Genomic DNA, 17,723 nt, shown 5'->3' with positions numbered 1-17,723 from the left:
GCAACCGCCAGCGCTCCCAGCATCCCCCACAGCCATGACAGTAGCTTATCTCCACGGCTGATCACAAAAGAAAAACCAGGCTTGCCCTGGCAAGGGATCTCCAGCTGGCAGGGTGGGAGGTGTGCGTGTATCGCATCAAAATCGTGGCAATAGCCAAACGATTGCTTGCCAACTCCGTAACAAGGAGTCGCCTCAAGCATCTCATTGGCGGGCTGGGATGGAATGTTTCTATTCTTTGACACAGCCTAAAAGCCGGCTAATGAGCACTACGCAACCAGGCGACGAGGGGAGCCAAGGACTAAGCCTGTTCGGTGTCGTTTCTGCGTGGCTGTGGGCTGTGCTCTGTGTCATGTCAGTTGATTCTTTGAAAGTATTCTTGTTACTGAGCCTGTTGGTTTTGCTTTGCGAATTCTTGTCGTCATATTGTATCGTATTTAATGGGATTTAACGACATCCTCCTAGTCCACCAGGGAGCAGGGGATGGAGGGAATATAATGTTCCATTACCCCCAAAAATCATCGCCAGCAGATACGGGGAAAGGAAGGTATTGCCAATGCGCTTTTCAACCTTGAAATTATGAAAACTAAATAATACCACAGCGCAAATATTACTACCCAGAGCTAGCTGGATGGGTGAGTTGACCTTCATTACTCCGTAGTGAGCCGTTCTATGTAAGCTTAGGATTTTGCTGGGTCAGATTAGGTTTGTGTGCTATTAAAAGAAATATCAAAACAGACTAGATCTTCTCAACATCGTTACTCGATGTAACTCGCATATTTTCCGAGTCAACGTAAGAAGAAAAATAAATGTGCTGTCCTGCTCGCTCTTGGATTCTTTTACTTAGCCTTATCTCTCGCCAGTGTTGACATTCTTCGCTGCTCAATCTTGTCCTGCCCGGCGTTCAACCCGAGTCGAGTAAAATTGACCCCACTCGCTGCTGTCGTTTGACATCCATATCATTACTCGCATGTATTATTCCCACTTTTTATCTCCATCTCATGACTCCCACTTTGGTGCTGCAGATGCCCAGCCATTGCCTCTGCCACAGCCTCTTTGTTCTCCGCCAACCAAAGCACCAGAAGCAGCTTCACATCAGCCAGGTCAAGCCACGGAGTTGCGCGTTGAGAAAATTGAGCTGGATGACTTTTCCCTCTTCCATGCCGTTATTTTTCCTTATTTTATTTTTATTTTTTTATGCTGATAAATGATTAGATTTTTACTTGCAAAAATTCTTTTTTTAGGGCTTCAATTTCACTCACATAATCATCATAAACTGACTACTAAGTTCACTAACGAGTTACTCGTAGTTAACTGAGTATTCTCCGAAATTTCAAATAATAACTAACCTCAAGAACACCACTCAAAAAAAGGGACAAGAAAAGAAAAAAAAAAATAAAGTAGAAGATAAGAGTCGCAAAGTTACATTACATACCATCTCAAATTCAGAGTAACTACATACATCGATTTGCACGCAGAATGATCATAAATAACATGCATGCATGCCCAGAACCTTAAAAAAAAAAAAAAAAAAAAAAAAAAAAGTCGAGACAACTTCCATCCAGCCCTGATCCAATCAATCATTGGAAATATTCCCGGTCCCATCAGCATGTCGCAATCTCGCATATCATTGATCTCCCCGGGCGCCCTTGTGCAGCATCGCTCATTGTTAAAAATAACACCGCCCCACAACAACTACTATGCAAGTGTGGGACGTCTAAGTGGTTGTATTAGCATGTCGGCAGCTGAGGCATATATATATGTGCGGTGCGCTAGTCCGTGATGTCTCTCTACGGCGTAAGACTGATTGACAAACCCAAAAGTTCTGACTTAATTAAGCCTCAAAGCCACCGCCCCGCTCGCGCGCACGCGCGCCGTTACGGGTGGGCAAATCTGCTGCTCGATTGAGCTTAGTTAGGTTTGAGTTTGAGGGATTGATGAGGTCTGTACTCCGTACAAGGGGGATTGAGGGTTATGAAACTTCAGGCATTGTTCGAACTAGGTGGATAGATGGAATGAATAGATAGAGGAGAAGAATTGAATGTACGCAATGGTATCTTTCCTTCATTCATTCATTCATTCATTCATTCATTCGTTCATTCATTTCTAATTTTCTATTATTTTTTTATACGTAAAGGTTGTCAACGGCCTCGTTTCCCGGTTCGCTCTGTGCTTTTTTTTTTTTTTTTTTTTTTTGCATGAGTACTAATCATCATCAGTATGAGTAGTTAATATCAATAAATAGTTAATAATGGTTATATGAACAAACTAATTTCTGAGAAGCAAATTTTTCAAACAAAAATGTGTATATTTGTTTTTGGTGCATTCACATTGCATTGAGGAGCAGAAACTGTTATGGGAGCCAATTGTTGATAGAATACGCTCATAACCAAGCTTAACAGCTGAACAGATGGATGGACAGTGTTTCAGCGCAATATGAGCTTCTTTGTGAGAACAAAAGAAGCTCACTCACATGCAATATCTTAATTCTTTCCTTTTTTTTTTGAAGCGAGTGTTCCAGAAAAGAAGTTTCCATTTCCATGGAATAATACATTCATTTAAACCGGAGCTCCGTACTAGTTTAACTTTCCATTGAACGAGCTTCTTGAGAGATGCTATTATGCTGGGGGCTTGATTGGGGAAAGAAGCGTTCTTCTGTCACAACCGCCTGCCCTGGCCTGGGGGAAGGTAAGCAACGTTGGATTAATACGGGAGCCCGTGAGATACGGAGATTATTAATATTGATATTATTAACTAGTTAGTTAACTAACTCACTCCTGTAAGCAGGCAGGCAATATTACCTTCAATATTCTATGTATATTACAGTTTTTTTTTTTTTAATAAAAATTTTTTCGTTCTCTTGTACTTGAAATCTGCTATGATGAATTTGAATAAATTTAGCAAATTTCATTTCAGATATATTTTTATTTAGAAAAAAATATTTTAATATACTTGAAATATGATATATATACTTCTATTATAATATAGAACTCATATCTATTATGATGTTGAAGATATTCATGTTTTTCTATAAGTACTGTTTATATGATGAATCCATACAAAAGATACCAATTCCGTTACGGTGTGAATTCCTTTCCGGTGTGGCGCACTCACTAATGGTAGTGAGTCGCGTTTGGCATGGTTAATGCTTAAAAGCCCCAGGGCCAAAAGTTGCTCCCTCCAGTACTACACAGATATATATAGGTATATCTCCGTAGACCACTGAGGAGGTTCTCTGTAGATACGGATTTAATTCAGCAAAATGTCCAGAGACAAGATCAACTTGATGCTTCTTGATGTTTGCTTCTGAGAGAGATGATATGTATTATTTCCCCATTGGGACCTTTGTGATGAATTGTGGAAGTAGTCTGAATTCAAAGGTAGCGGTGGAAGTACCTAGGCTGGAACACAAGTCATCGCAGGTTCGATCTACCTACGATACTACGTGTATATAACTAGCAGCTGGCCCAATCTTCTGGGCCAGTGAGTGGTTCTGATATAATCTCACCCCTACGTTCTACTGCTTCGATATCTTATCCGTACTACCTTATATAACTATCCTCGGAAAGTCCTAAGGACCTCCTCCCCTGGAGAAGCAGCGAGATCCTCGACCCGCCGCTTACACTGAACGGCACATGCACAGCACAGCATCAAACAATGATGAAAAATTGTGCTTCCAGCTCAATGCCTTACGGAATATGATTATATGAGAGTGACATAGATCACATACGACATAATATATTCTCTCAGATGTGACAGAACTGCTGAACTTTAGTATGACTGAATTGTAATGAAGAGCTTTTCCCACTTTTCTTCAAAATTTGCTCTTTCATTTAATGATGCAGAGTCTGTTGAAATCTAGAAGGGACTTTGTAATCTGTTAGCTCATGATGATTCATAGATGATGGTAAGTATTCTCATCTCATTCCCAGCATTATCTGAAGATAAGTTAGTGATGAATATGTTCTGAGATGAAAGAAGAATAAATATCATAGATGTTGATGACTTGCATCATTCTGATTGAAATCACTATAGCCACTCAGACAAAATGTATATACAATGATAAGGAAGGAAATGAGAAGTGGAAACAAATGGCATATAAACAAGATAGTATCTATATATCAAAACAAAAAGTTTGCGATCATCATAGATTGTTGTCTTCTCAAACCATAGCTGGTATGGTAAGAAAATCTCATCCAACAGACTTGCAGCAGAAACCTGACTAGAGAGAATCTCTAACTCCCAGTTATGCATAAAAGCTTCAAGAGTCATATATCAATAGGAAGATATGTGTGCTCATGACCCACAATGTTTCCACACCACACAACTTCTGATAAACGAGCACTGGTTTGATGAAGTGTCTGTTCAATACTGTCAGTTGAGCTGAATGATTCATGAATCACCTTAGACTAAGAATGGTCTATCATTGAATCTTAAATTCTCTTTTCCACAAGCCTCCTCACTCTGGCAGTGTGGATTCTGCACATTTTCTCAAACTGCCATGCTTGTTGATGTCTGCTGTCATAGAGGCATACCCGAATCTAAGGTGAAATATGAATTAGAGACAGGGTTTGTCCTTTGTACTGTCATCTTTGATATTGACGATGGAGCTATCAGCTCTCACTGGGGATCCCTCGGACATCGCAGGGTATGTCAGGTGTTTGCTACACCAAATTGCAGTGGAATTTAATTGCAGTGACTCCATGGGACCAAGTTTCATTATCGGGCTTGTAAAGAGGAGTACCTCACCAGATGCAGGTTCTCTACCTCTTAGCCATTGAAGATTAGCACCCATTCAGTCATTCAATTTAGAGATTCCTTTCCTCTATCCATTCCCATACCCAACTTCGCCAACCACGCAGAAAATCCGGGAAATTCTTGTTGTCACCAGCGGTGTATTGCTTGGCGGTATGTTCAACGTACGCGGCTTTGACCTCCGCCATTTGAGAGTCTTTGTCATGGTTGGGCCGCGATGAGCTTTTAGTCGTTATCAGTAAGCTTTTTGATTTCGAATAACCACGGTTCAGCAGCGTGGTTGAGGGTTTGACTGTGCTTCGCATTCAGCCCACGAAAGGAGTTGGTCACTTACACCAAAGGACAAATATTACTATCTTATTTTACTTGCTCGCTCGTGCAAAGCGAAGGGGCCCGGAAACGTTCTGGATGTTGCAACTTTGGATTCAATGAACGTGAATTTTAGATGGTTGTCGAATACTAGAATTGGTCAAAAGCTTGAGACTCTTTCTCAAACGACGAATATATTCGATCTGACAAGCACTAATATCAGCCAGGTGCGTTGAGAATTCTAAACAATGCCAGTAATATAACAACGTACCTGGATTTCACATCGACTATTCTTTGACCCAGGTCCTCTTGGGGAGAGTTTGTTAATCATTTCGACACTAGCTTTGCCATGAGATTTTGCTGCCTTTTGAGGGAAAGTCTGGTCATTGAAGAGATCTCATGGCGATATTAGATCTACAATCGGTATCCGCCATTTCTGGGGGTTTTGTCTGATGCAGTATAGTATGGCTATGAAGATGGTTGCGGGTTAGCAAAAATGAAGAACCAAGCATTGACCCCGCGCTCAAAATGGCGATAGAATGACATCAACTCTGGCATCAGTCATATCTGCAGAGGACGTTGATTTGCCCCGCTCTGTAAAGCACATAATGCCCATGAACCTGTACCTTGCAGCAAACATTTTGCTGGACCTGATGTCTTGCGCTTATCTGTTTTAGGAAGGTTAAGCGACCTTCGTCGACGTCACATACCGCAGCAGCCGCATTGATCCACCGCAACTTGCCTTGAGTTTGTCAAGATCCGGTAACGAGAATCATTGATATTTGTACATGTACAACGTACGTGTACCTGGCCGTTTGCTCTCGTCCGATTGCGGGTCCCCGGATAAGGCTTGGCCTGTTATCTGATATCTCAAAACCAAGTTTCAAGCTCGTTTTCTTTATTCTCTGTCGGAACCAGGCTTCCTGAATACTGTTACACATATTCCCCTCAACGACGAATTCGACAAGGACGTCAACTGCTTTCCCGGAACACAAAGGCACCGTTTCGTCTAACATATATATTTAATCCTTCCCCGCAATGCATCGGACCTATTCCATGCGCCAATCGCGCGCACCGACAGCATCCCAGCTTGAGAATCCACCCCCGCCACCCTCAACGACTAAAACGAACCGTTTGTTTGGAAGAACCAGTATTGGTGGGTAGACAACATCCCTGTATATGTCAACCATGTCTTAAATGTGTGAAAATGATACTCCGCTTGTGGAGGAATGGATTGAACATCAGTTTTCTTGCTTGATGTAAAAGTGCTAATTTCTCTCCCGTCTTGTAGGGCATGCATTTCGGAAACAAACAGCTGGGGCTTTTAGCCCTGACCTTTCCAAGAAGCTTTCTCAACTGGTGAAAATGGAGAAAAATGTGATGCGAAGTATGGAGTTAGTGGGCAGGGAGAGAATGGAGGCTGCCGTACGTCTCACAGTTCTGTCTATTATTTTGATTGACCCCATACTCATACATCGCCTAGCAACAACTGTCTGCCTGGGGAGAGTCATGCGACGATGATGTTTCGGATGTTACCGATAAATTGGGAGTTTTAATATACGAGATGGGCGAATTAGAGGATCAATTTGTAGATCGATATGACCAATACCGGGTTACAATGAAGAGCATTCGTAACATCGAAGCATCTGTACAACCAAGCAGAGACAGTATGTTATGTTTATTCTCCGTATTTATATCGTCTTTTTGATGCTGACCAGCTTCGGACCCTCAGGGAAACAAAAAATAACGGACCAGATCGCGCATCTCAAATACAAAGAGCCCAATTCTCCTCGCATTGTAGTATTGGAGCAGGAATTAGTTCGAGCGGAGGCAGAATCTCTCGTTGCCGAGGCACAATTATCTAATATCACGCGAGAAAAGGTAAAGGCCGCATTTACCTACCAATTTGACGCTCTTCGCGAACACTGCGAAAAGTTGGCTATCATAGCCGGATACGGAAAGCATCTACTTGAATTGGTTGACGACACCCCAGTTACACCAGGAGAGACTCGGAATGCCTATGACGGCTATGACGCCAGCAGAGCAATTATTCAAGACTGCGAAGATGCATTGACGCACTGGGTCTCATCCAATGCGGCTGTGAGCTCCAAGCTCTCCACCCGCTCTCGCACTCTTTCCCAACGACGCCGTAACAACATGTCGAAGACCCGTGGTGAGGGTGTGGACCTTGCCAGCCAAGACTCTCCCCTCAAGGGTGATCGTGATTCCTGGGTCCCTGCCCAACAACATCCTGATTATAATCGCCATGCGGACGACGTGGACGATGAATATGAGGACGAAGACGTGGGAACGAACGGCGAAATACAGGACCGTGAGGAAGAGAAACACGTTGCCCCAGCTTGATCACAACATTTCTTCCCATGAGATATGTTATGTGGTTTGATATGTCTCGTAAATTCTAAGCGCATCGGAGTTGTCAATGGAGTTAATTTTATTCACCACTGTTCGTTCTTGTTAGTTTCCTCGGAAGAAGGTTTAATAATAGGTAATATATTTGCCAGAGCATAATGTACGATATGCTCTTAATGGTTTGTTTGTCTTGCTCATATCTCTTCTGATCTATTCTCTTCTCAATTGGTAGTTTATATTAACTTTTAATACACCATCGTAGATGTTTAATGTGAATATACATGCTGTTATTTAAACTACAAGCCTCCACTGTGGCTGCTGCCTTAATCCTTCAGGGTCATGTGACAACTCAGTCACCCTGATCGTCAGTCAGCTCACAAAGAACATCATCACAACATCAGCATGAAGGAGTGAACAAAACTTATATATCTCTCGCGCTGGCAGTCAAACTTGAAGTTCCAACAATGGATCTACCAGGCCAATATCTCCTGCATATCATAGGTCGCAAACCGGTGTGGTCATCTTGCTCCAAGGTCTTCTCCGAACACGCATTGAAGCAGATACTGATGCACGATGATTCAGGTGCCATTGTTGATTTCAAGTGCTGATAGTTGTGGTCTAAGATCTCCAACTTTCTAAGAACCCTTTGTCCAAGCCTGATCGAAGATCTCCCAGGTTACTTCGTGAATGGTGCCTGGCAACTGGGGCTGAACGCCTCATGTGGCGGTATTGCGGATGGCCTGAAATCAAGCTCAATAACTTTATTCAAAAGTTTAGTCTCCTCCCAGGGGAACAAGACGATCTTGCCGCCACACACTGCCGAAATAGCCTGCTGAAATCCGTGGCCCATCAAGTTCCTCCAAACCCCCTAGAGTTGGAATTTCCTTTGCAACGACTAATAAAGTAGTGATACTCTGGTTAGCGCACTGCACACCTCGATCGGTCTACTTAACTGGTAATTACGGGCCACTTTTATTCGCCTTCTCCCATCTTTTCCCATGCGTCAAACAATGCTTGACATCGCCAACTTTCCATACCCATACTGTTGCCCATACCGTTTGTGTGCCTCTTCCAATCGCTGGAAAGGAACCCACATCATTGATCCTATTCGTTGGATATGATGCATTGACTCTGATGCTTGTTTCCGTTGAACCGGATCGTCCCATGCTCGCTCGATGTGATCTACTTGTGAGTTGAGGGTAAATCGCTTCGTTGGGGAAAGAATCGTATCACCGAGAGGGGACCATGGGAGTGACCCTGGTTGGCTTTCGTCCACATTACTGGACATGTGAGAAATTTTCTGATACATCTTGATAGTTGGGCTGGTGGGGTGGCAATGTCAGATCTTTATGCATATATGAGGAAGTCAAAACAGAACGGTTAGATCATGCTGGGGTGGAACAATATTCTTAAGGAACTCCGTTTACATCGGCCCACTCGCCAATTTAAATCTTGGGATTAAATCGGTTGTCATCGGTTATCGACAGTGGGTTGGCAGCGGCTAGTGACAACTCAGTGCACAGATGTGGTCTTTGCATCCGCCAGATCTCCCAGCCCAAACTTGAGAAAAAGCGATCTGTGCAGGAACGGGTAAACTTCGTGGCCGACATTATTTGAATGCAGTTCTTTCAGACTTCTTTTGGCCATGAGGGTCCGTGAAGACCGTTTGACTATCTACTCCGGAAATTCTGTGATAAATACCGTGTTTCGCGACCTTTGGTCTGTGTATCTATTCGCTTTCGAATTGGAGTTTTAATTGCAATTTAGTTCTGCTTCTGTGGTTTGATAATCGATAAAATGGCTGAACAACCGTCTAATAGTCAGGACGGAAACGCGCTGGGTATCTCCCCTTACTGCGCGCATTCCCCTTCATTGAAAAGTCTTATCGTGTTCATTGTTTCGGTTGCTGCTACATTCTCAGGGTTTGCCACAAATATCTACTTTCCTGTCATTTCAACCATCGCAGTTGATCTACTAGTATCAATAGATTTGATCAACTATTCCGTTACAGCTTATCTCGTTTTCCAGGCGATCATTCCTTTCATTTGGGGTACCTTGTCAGATTATAAGGGACGCCGAATAGCATATCTATCAAGCTTCTTTATTTTTACGAGTGCGTGCGTTGGCCTCGCAAGGACCAGCAACTACCCCCAGCTTATGGTCTTACGATGCCTTCAAAGCATAGGAAGTGCAAGCACCATAGTTGTCGGCACCGGCGTTCTTGGAGATATAACGACGAGAGAAGAACGGGGAGGCTATATGGGCTTCTTCCAGGCAGGGCAAATGTTACCACTGGCACTTGGACCAATCCTCGGGGGAGTATTCGCTGATACGCTTGGCTGGAGATCCACATTTTGGTTTCTCGCTATCTACTCTGGGCCATTCATTTTTTGTCTTGGTCTCCTTCTCCCAGAGACTTTACGATCATTGGTTGGAAACGGCTCTATCCAGGCCAGGGGTATCTCAAAATGCTCCCTGATGTATTTTCAGCCTCAACGAGTAGTGCAAGACTCGCGGCAAGACCCTGTACAGACGCATCCAATGGTAATACCCAATACCGAGCAAAGCTTCAGCTTCTTTAATCCCATACGTATCCTTCTTGGCCTTGAAATCACCTTCGCCATCATCTTCGTCTCCATCTGTTACGCACTGTGGCAAATGACCCTCACCGCGCAGTCCACCCTTCTCAAACAAACTTACAATCTCAACAATACCCAGCTGGGACTAACTTATGTTGCAAACGGCGTAGGTTGCATGATAAGCACCGCATCAACAGGGCGACTCTTGGACATCGATTACAAACGCATCAAAGGCAATTACACTGGACCGGCAGCCAGCTTCCCACTGGAGCGAGCTAGGCTTCGCACTGCTTGGCTTTGGGCTGGTCTGCAAATCGCCTTCATACTTATCTTTGGCTGGACGCTGGACAAGAACGCCCATATCTCCATCCCTATCATCAGTACCCTTGTCGTAGGATGGACCACAACGTCGATCCAATGCCTGGTGTTTACGTTTTTGGTGGATGTTTATCCTGAACAGGCCGCTACGGCCGCAGCATCCCTGAACCTGGTTAGGTGTCTACTTGGGGGTGGAGGAGTGGCGGCTGGTATTCGGGTGGTGGGGATTGGGTGGACGTTTACACTTTTGATCGGGATTCTGCTTTTGGGCTTGGGCTGTTTAGGCATGCAATTCGTATATGGATCGAGGTGGAGGCGGAAGATAATAGGGCGGGCTACAAATAATCACGTTGATGAGTTGTAACGAGGAAATTGATAGCTACTAATCATGATGAATTGGCCACTGTTCGAGCATTGAGTATTGACTATATATCTGGCGAATTTTTCATGTTATCCCTTGATTATCATTCGTCAAATTGTATCTCAACAATGGCTGGCAGTGGCGAAAGACGCGTAGGGAGTGGTTCTTGGCCGCATGCATAGAACATTTGTCCATTAAACATACCAGGGGAAAATGCAGCGAAAAACAAACATTTTAAATCTCGATCTAAGTTGATCAAGCAATTATTATGTCCTTAAAAAAATCAAGTCTGTTGCTTGAAATTCATCAGTTGAATATTGAAAACCCCAGCCCAAGTAACCGGCAAGAAAGTAGCATCATCACAAGCCGCGGGAGTAAAGGGAACGAAACCACACAATCCATGCACCATTAAATGCGACATTTCCCAATTCGTCATCTAAAAGCAGGAGAGAAACGGAAGGCTAAAAAAAAAAAAAAAAAAAAAAGGCAACGTCGACTCCGAGGCCGTAAATCATTTGACAGACCAGGTTCCTCGTCACAGATGAGGAATAAGGGAAGAGAGGCAAAAGTGATAAAATCGAACAGCATTCTTAAGCGAATACTCTCTTTTCGAATTTCTTCACCGCATCGCGCCATACCCCACCGCCGAACTTAACTCCAGGGGCCTGCTTTTGCTGAATAATTTTACCCAACATATCGCCAATCCGTGATTCCCCCATGCCTCCTTCATACGAACTCACAGAGCCGTAAATTATGCTGGCGGAGACATCGATATCAACGTCAACATCCATGTTAAGGGCGTCAGTTCCATTGTGGGTCAGATGAGGCTTAACTGTAAAGTCGATATCGATCCGCGTTCTGGCTTTGCCACTCATGTTTCCTGATTCTGATGGTGATGTTCGCTTCATTTCACTTCCAGTCGACTCAGGAGCGGTAGTTTTGGCAGAACGGCCGATAATTATGCAGCGGATCTCTAACAAAGTGGGTTCTGATGGGTTCGATTCAATGGCTTTCGCTTTTGTAATTCCACAATAATCAAGCGCGCGTATTTCGTCCCCAAGGCTAATGGCCCTGTCCCATGCTCGTGAGATGCTTGCAAGGAATTGTCTCGGGGTTATGTTTGATTGTAGAAGCTGTGAGGCACGCATGCGCAGTGCGTGGAGAACAAGAGACTTTTCAGGGGGGGGACTGCGGGTCTCATGTCGAGTTCCGCGGGTCACAGTGGGTAAGTAACTAAGGTTTATAGGCAGATATTTGTTTGTTTGAGAGGAGCGTCGACCAGTTGACACCGCTGCAGATCGCTTGAGGCTGAATGTGCCAGGGTAGAAATCTACTTGGAGTTCATTGCGATATCGCATTCTCAAAGAAGGACCATACTTGGAGCTCGGTTTCAAAGAGGCTGACAAAATACTCCAGCCAGTTTGGCACTCAAGAGCATGAACAGAAACTGTTGTTACGTTTTGTATCAGCTAAAATGGAAAATATATGCATAGGGAAGACGGCAATTCGTACCTTTTAGAGGCTTAACCTCCGTTACACTCCAACCCCTGCACTCTTCTCTAACTCGTTCCGCTTCACCTATCTGAGCCAGAAATTCATTTTTTAATTCCGTTCCCGCTTTAATGACGTTATTTTTGTTTAGCAGCTCTGCCTGTGATTGTTCTAACAACTTCTTTTTGGTAACAATATCTGCATCCAAAGCTGCTAGTCGTTCACGTGCTTGACGAAGTTCTTCTTGGTCACAGTTTTCTAGCTCATCGACGGCTTGTTGTAGATTCCGAGCTTCAGCTTCAAGCTTCGTGTGTTTCTCGACTAATGGGGGTACCGCACAATTTAGGATCTCCTCTTTCTTTGAAAGTACTGCATCATCATTCTGCATATACTCAACATGACGATCGAGCCCTTCCTTTAGACCCTCCAAAAGCTTCATACGCCATTCATACCACATGGATTTGCTTAAAAGGCGAGCGTGAGCTTTAACGTTGCGAAATTGATTATCCATCAACAGCCGGATATCGGGTGGCGCCGTCACATATTCTTGGAAAAGAGGCGGATTATCTGCATACGTTTCGGTTTCGATGGACCGGATAATTCGGCGGCCTTCTGAGATATATGACTTCAATTCACGACACGACTAGAAAATGTTAGTTCGGCAGGGGTGAACTAGGAAACAGCACACTTACGTGTTGGTATAATTCAAGCATCGGTACTGTACACAAGCCAGCAACCACACAATCCTCGAAACTTATACCTCTAGCAGTCTCATCGTCGGTCTTTGCTGCAGCCTTTTTATTGTCATTTGTCGGAGCCAACGTATGTCTTCTTTTGGTTGTGGTTAGCTCCATAAAGTGGATGTTAGTCATATTTAGGAATTCTTGGAGTTGTATTGGCTTAACCTGCCGCTGCTCTTCGTGCTGAGCAAAGCCCTCCTGGTTGGCTTCTGGACTAACACCAGAATCTTGGGTGGTATGGTATTCACCAACGGGCAAATCTAACTGCCTAGAAAGAAGAGCCCTCTTGGGTGTTGTACTCCCGGGATGGTCTGGAGACGACCCACGGCCATTATAGCTTGTTGCTCTGGTGGTTCGTCTAACTGTTTCATCCATTGAAGGAGGGGCAGGAAGTTTTATGCTTTTGACGGGACTTGCATCGCGGCCCTTAAGCCGCTTCGGAGTATACTCTTCATAGTCTTCATCATCCTGATCTAGTTCCACCGGGCGCTTCCCAAGTAGGCCTACCGCTGCGCCAACATGTAAACTTTTCCGTCCCTTGGCTTTATTCTTTTTAGGGGTAAGGCTCGATATTAACTCTTTCAGGTTAAGAGTCGGGTCTTTTTCATTTTGAGAACTGTTGGGTGTCTTAGTGATGGCGGTCTCCTTTTTCCTTTCTTCTCGTTCCTCATCAACTTCATCCTCGAGGTCCCGGTGGTCATCAAATCGTACTTCTCGAGAAATTTGGCTGTGTGGGATAAAATTCTGGGAGTCCTCCCCTATGGATCGTCGTCTATCCAAAATTTCTGCAACACGAGGTGACCCTAGGCCTACCCTATCGATGCCAAGGCCGCTCGATAGAGGCCTATGAGGAGCCAAGACGAAGGATGGAGTAGACCGGCCAGTTACGATGTCCTGATGGAAAAGCACTCTTGAACTAGGCGGTGTTTTCTTCGTGGACGCCTGCTGAAGTTCAGGCACGAACAGTTTTTTAGGAGAAACGTTTCGGAAAGAGAGTTTGTTCGAGGGTGGTGTTCTTCCAGGAGTCGGAGCCCTACTCTCTCGTGGAGTCATATGTTTTTTGGGTGGGGTCCCTACATTTTTGATTGGCGATGAGTGCCTGGAGCTCCGTCTCGGAGTAGTGGATTCTCTTGGAACCCCACTCCTTCGTTCCTGCCTGCGTTTGACACTAGCTACAGTCGGGCTGCCAGACTCAGACACCATCGGTGTGTTCTGTTCGATGGTACCAGCTATTTTTGGTGGCGATGGAATGATATTCTCTTGAAATGGCGAGCTAGCAATCTGGCTTTCTAATTCCATCAATACCTCTCCCTGAGTCTTGTTAAAATTGAACTGAGGTGGTAAGATGCTCCCTAAAGCATTCGTCATCTCCATCCCCATGGTGTCGTCGTTCTCTAGGGGCTCTGTTTGTTCCTCGATGGGTGGCAGAATGCCTCCTACCGCGCTTGTCATCTCCATCTCTTCACCACCGGATTCCTGGTCAAGCTCCTCAATTTTATATTCTGTGGGCTCGTTGGAGGGGTGCGTGTATTCTTCGGAGGCTGTCCGATGGGCATAGGCCTGCTGGATGCTACCAAGAGCCGAGGTGAATTCCATCGTCATCTCTTCATCACTGGCAATATCGCTATCTCCGAAGAAATCCTTTTGTGGAGAATGACTATGAGCGATGCCACCCACCATGTTCGTAAACTCCATCGTTTGGTCCTCGAAATTTGACAACTCGCCTATTGATATCGGGGGTTGCGTACTTAGATTCTCTTCATTTGGAGAAGCAGACTCACGGCGAGGCGTTTTACCTTGTGAGGCTTCCTGTCGCCGTGAAATGATTCCTCCAACAGCTTTGGTTATATCCATGCTCATATCTGCTTCACTTTCATCGTAATATCCACCGTCAGATTGCCTACTTGGAGGCTGATACTGGGATAATGGCTGAGCAAAAGGGTTAACATTTTCTTGGTCCTGTCGAGCACTCAAGTCTTCCAGGTCAAAGTCAAGTTTATTAGCCCCTTTTTTAACCCAGGGTTGGAAGGCACCGGCAATTTCATGATTCGTGAATTCCATGGACAAGTCACCATTCTCATCGTAGTCAATACCTTTGGTGCCAGCTAACTGGGCAGCCTGTCGCAAAGACCGTTCCAGTTTCGTGCTAGAGTTGGTGCTTGAAGCATCAGAATGTGTAGAGATAGATCGTTCAGTAATATTTTCCATGGTCATAACTGTGGCGCCATCATCATCATCCTCATCATCGGTGTCGGAGTTGGAATCTATATTCTCGTCCACAACGGGCTCACTAGCCTCTTCGCTTCCACCAGCTGAGCTTCCGCTATATGGACTCGAAGAAAATGCCTCGTCAGGGTCGGGGCCGTACGGACTCCGCTGTTTGTCACGCCCATTATAAATCGGATCGTCATGTGGGTAGTTTGTTGATGGTTCGTTGTGATTCAGTTCGTGATTCTGGGTGGGTGGCACCTGCTCGGTCAAAGCAGAGGCGCGTCTGGTAGAATTCGAGGCGGAAGAAGAGGTGGAATCTTCAGCCAATTCAACTACGTTCCAAGTATGTAGAGTAGCTTCTGGCGCAAATGATACTCGACGATTTGCTTTAATGGTGTTAGTCCAGATACTACTGCTTGGAGGAGAATACCACACCTACCCATCGATTTCCGCCTTGCCGCCCTGTGGTCCAAAATGGCCTGTCTCTCACGCTCTCGCTCCGCCTCTTCTGTTTCCCTAACTGCAGCCACTTGTTCCTCAGCTGTGCGAGCCGCAACTTTGCTATTGTAGAGAACAGCCGAAGGATTAAAAGTATCAAATGGGTTGGCCAAATGATCTGCCTCAGCAACAGAGGCTGAGGGGGGTTCAGAAACGTCAATAAGGGGCTCATTCTTTTCATTCGGGTTATTTGATTGACGACGTTTAGAGCTACGTTGGGAATCAAGAGTCGGAGTTCTTTTGCGCGTTTCGTCAAAAGTTGGAATATTTCGTATTGGGGAGACGGGTATCGTTGGTTTCAGAATGGATTTTAAGGGGTATTGAGTGGTTGACTGGCAAAGGAATTAGCATTCCAAAACGATTGTGAACTAGAAATATCCGAAATCAATGAATACCTTTCGTCTGTTGCCATTTGCATGCTGAAGCGCATCCAACCCCCCGGGCCCGAGACTTTTGCTCCGCATCTTTTTATCCGGTCTCGTGGCTCTCAGAGACAAATTGCTCTGCTCGTTGACAGCTCTGAGATTCGTTGTCATATTCTCCTTATCGATGTCAGATCCACTCCCAGAACGAGGCATTTGGGCAAAAGACCGTCGAGATCTCACACGGGCAACCTCCGCAGAGTCATGTTTTGGTGGTGCCATATTTTGCGGTCAGTAGGAATACATGTAAAAATACACGGCGCAGCAGAAGCGGAATTGACAGTCTAGCAGGCTGATAAATATGGATTGACGTCCACCATTTCCCACACATCCAGCCCGAAGAATTGTCGTCTTGTGAATTACACCTCACCGAGGAGCCGCCGAAGTCCAAGTCGCGCCCGCGACATGGAAAGCTACCTAGTCGGGACTAGTGCAGTAAACAAACCGAGAAGCCCTAGCCGAGTTACACTAATACATATTCGAACTAGCGCGGCTCTGGCCCTCCCACACTCAGTTCGGCGTCTTCAAACTCCGCACAAAACTGGTCAATCTCGACGACGACATCGCCAACGACCACTCGGAACACCTCGCGTCAGGAAATACACCAACCCTCTTCCAGAACCCCGTCCCGCGAGTCTAGTGTCGGATTTCTTGATTTTTTCGCAATCATGGCGACCGAGTTGACCGTCCAGTCGGAACGTGCTTTCCAAAAGCAGCCGCATATCTTCCTCAACTCCAAACAAAAGTCCAAGAGCAAGAAGGTCGGGAAGGGAGGCCGAAGATGGTATAAGGACGTTGGTCTGGGTTTCCGTACCCCAAAGACTGCCATTGAGGGAAGCTATATCGGTACGGAACCTGTTTCCGCTGCGTTTCTTTTTGATATATGGCCCGCACCAGCTGGGCTAGCACAAACCTTGAGATGTTTGAAATTTCTGTTGGATTCATGAAATTGAGGCAGCGTGGGGGAAAAGAATGGACGGTTTCACTGAATCTTGATTGGAGATTTTTGGTCATTTTTACTTGATTCCAAACCCGTCAAGATACTTTGTTTCTAGCCATTTCTGTCCCAATTCGAACGCTATGTTTTTTTTTTTTTTTTTTGAAACGATAACAATCGATCCTATCTCTAACTCAGTACAATCAACCGCAGATAAGAAGTGCCCTTTCACCGGCCAGGTTTCAATTAGAGGCCGCATTCTCACTGGTACCGTCGTCTCAACCAAGATGCACCGAACTATCATCATCCGTCGCGAATACCTCCACTACATCCCCAAGTATTCCCGATATGAAAAGAGACACAAGAACATTGCCGCCCACGTCTCCCCAGCCTTCCGTGTTGAGGAAGGTGACCAAGTTACTGTTGGACAGTGCAGACCTCTGAGCAAAACTGTATGTGTTGGACTTAAACATGTTACCTTATGCTACTCCCGGGATATTTTTGGCGGGATTGCAATTTTCTTTTTTTCTGCGCACAATTTTGGATCTTGTATTGTCCTCGGACGTGGAAACGTTTATGCTAACCAATGTCTTTCTAGGTCCGATTCAATGTCCTCCGCGTCCTTCCCCGTACTGGTAAGGCCGTAAAGCAATTCGGAAAGTTCTAAATGTTCGCTGTTTTGGCGCTGTTATGGGCGGGGTGAAGCTATGAAGGCACGGGACTGGGTTGTACGAG

The 17,723-nt window shown here is 45.1% G+C and overlaps 4 protein-coding genes across 4 annotated transcripts; 3 read left to right on the top strand and 1 right to left on the bottom strand.

The window, feature by feature from the left end:
• Positions 1 to 6,099: 6,099 nt before the first annotated feature.
• HCAG_07776 (sphingolipid long chain base-responsive protein PIL1) lies at positions 6,100 to 7,425 on the top strand (the record flags this gene model as incomplete). The annotated part of the gene is made up of 4 exons (XM_001537417.1): positions 6,100 to 6,217; positions 6,353 to 6,486; positions 6,545 to 6,728; positions 6,794 to 7,425. 4 exons carry the CDS (start codon positions 6,100 to 6,102, stop codon positions 7,423 to 7,425), a joined length of 1,068 nt encoding a protein of 355 aa, XP_001537467.1.
• A 1,803-nt stretch (positions 7,426 to 9,228) lies between these two features.
• On the top strand, positions 9,229 to 10,692 carry HCAG_07775 (conserved hypothetical protein; the record flags this gene model as incomplete). The annotated part of the gene is made up of 1 exon (XM_001537416.1): positions 9,229 to 10,692. One exon carries the CDS (start codon positions 9,229 to 9,231, stop codon positions 10,690 to 10,692), a length of 1,464 nt encoding a protein of 487 aa, XP_001537466.1.
• A 587-nt stretch (positions 10,693 to 11,279) lies between these two features.
• On the bottom strand, positions 11,280 to 16,273 carry HCAG_07774 (predicted protein; the record flags this gene model as incomplete). The annotated part of the gene is made up of 5 exons (XM_001537415.1): positions 11,280 to 12,136; positions 12,202 to 12,823; positions 12,873 to 15,517; positions 15,571 to 15,961; positions 16,025 to 16,273. The coding sequence occupies 5 exons, from the start codon at positions 16,271 to 16,273 to the stop codon at positions 11,280 to 11,282; spliced, it is 4,764 nt and encodes a 1,587-aa protein (XP_001537465.1).
• Positions 16,274 to 16,719: 446 nt separating this feature from the next.
• On the top strand, positions 16,720 to 17,655 carry HCAG_07773 (40S ribosomal protein S11; the record flags this gene model as incomplete). Its single annotated transcript, XM_001537414.1, has 3 exons — positions 16,720 to 16,897; positions 17,202 to 17,440; positions 17,587 to 17,655. 3 exons carry the CDS (start codon positions 16,720 to 16,722, stop codon positions 17,653 to 17,655), a joined length of 486 nt encoding a protein of 161 aa, XP_001537464.1.
• Between the last annotated feature and the right edge of the window lie 68 nt (positions 17,656 to 17,723).

Source organism: Histoplasma capsulatum, genomic scaffold (assembly GCF_000149585.1).
Source record: "Histoplasma capsulatum NAm1 scaffold_9 genomic scaffold, whole genome shotgun sequence".
NCBI classification, from domain to species: Eukaryota; Fungi; Ascomycota; class Eurotiomycetes; order Onygenales; family Ajellomycetaceae; genus Histoplasma; species Histoplasma mississippiense.
The sequence above is the reverse complement of the archived record's forward strand: the minus strand, read 5'-3'. Positions and strand labels throughout refer to the sequence as shown.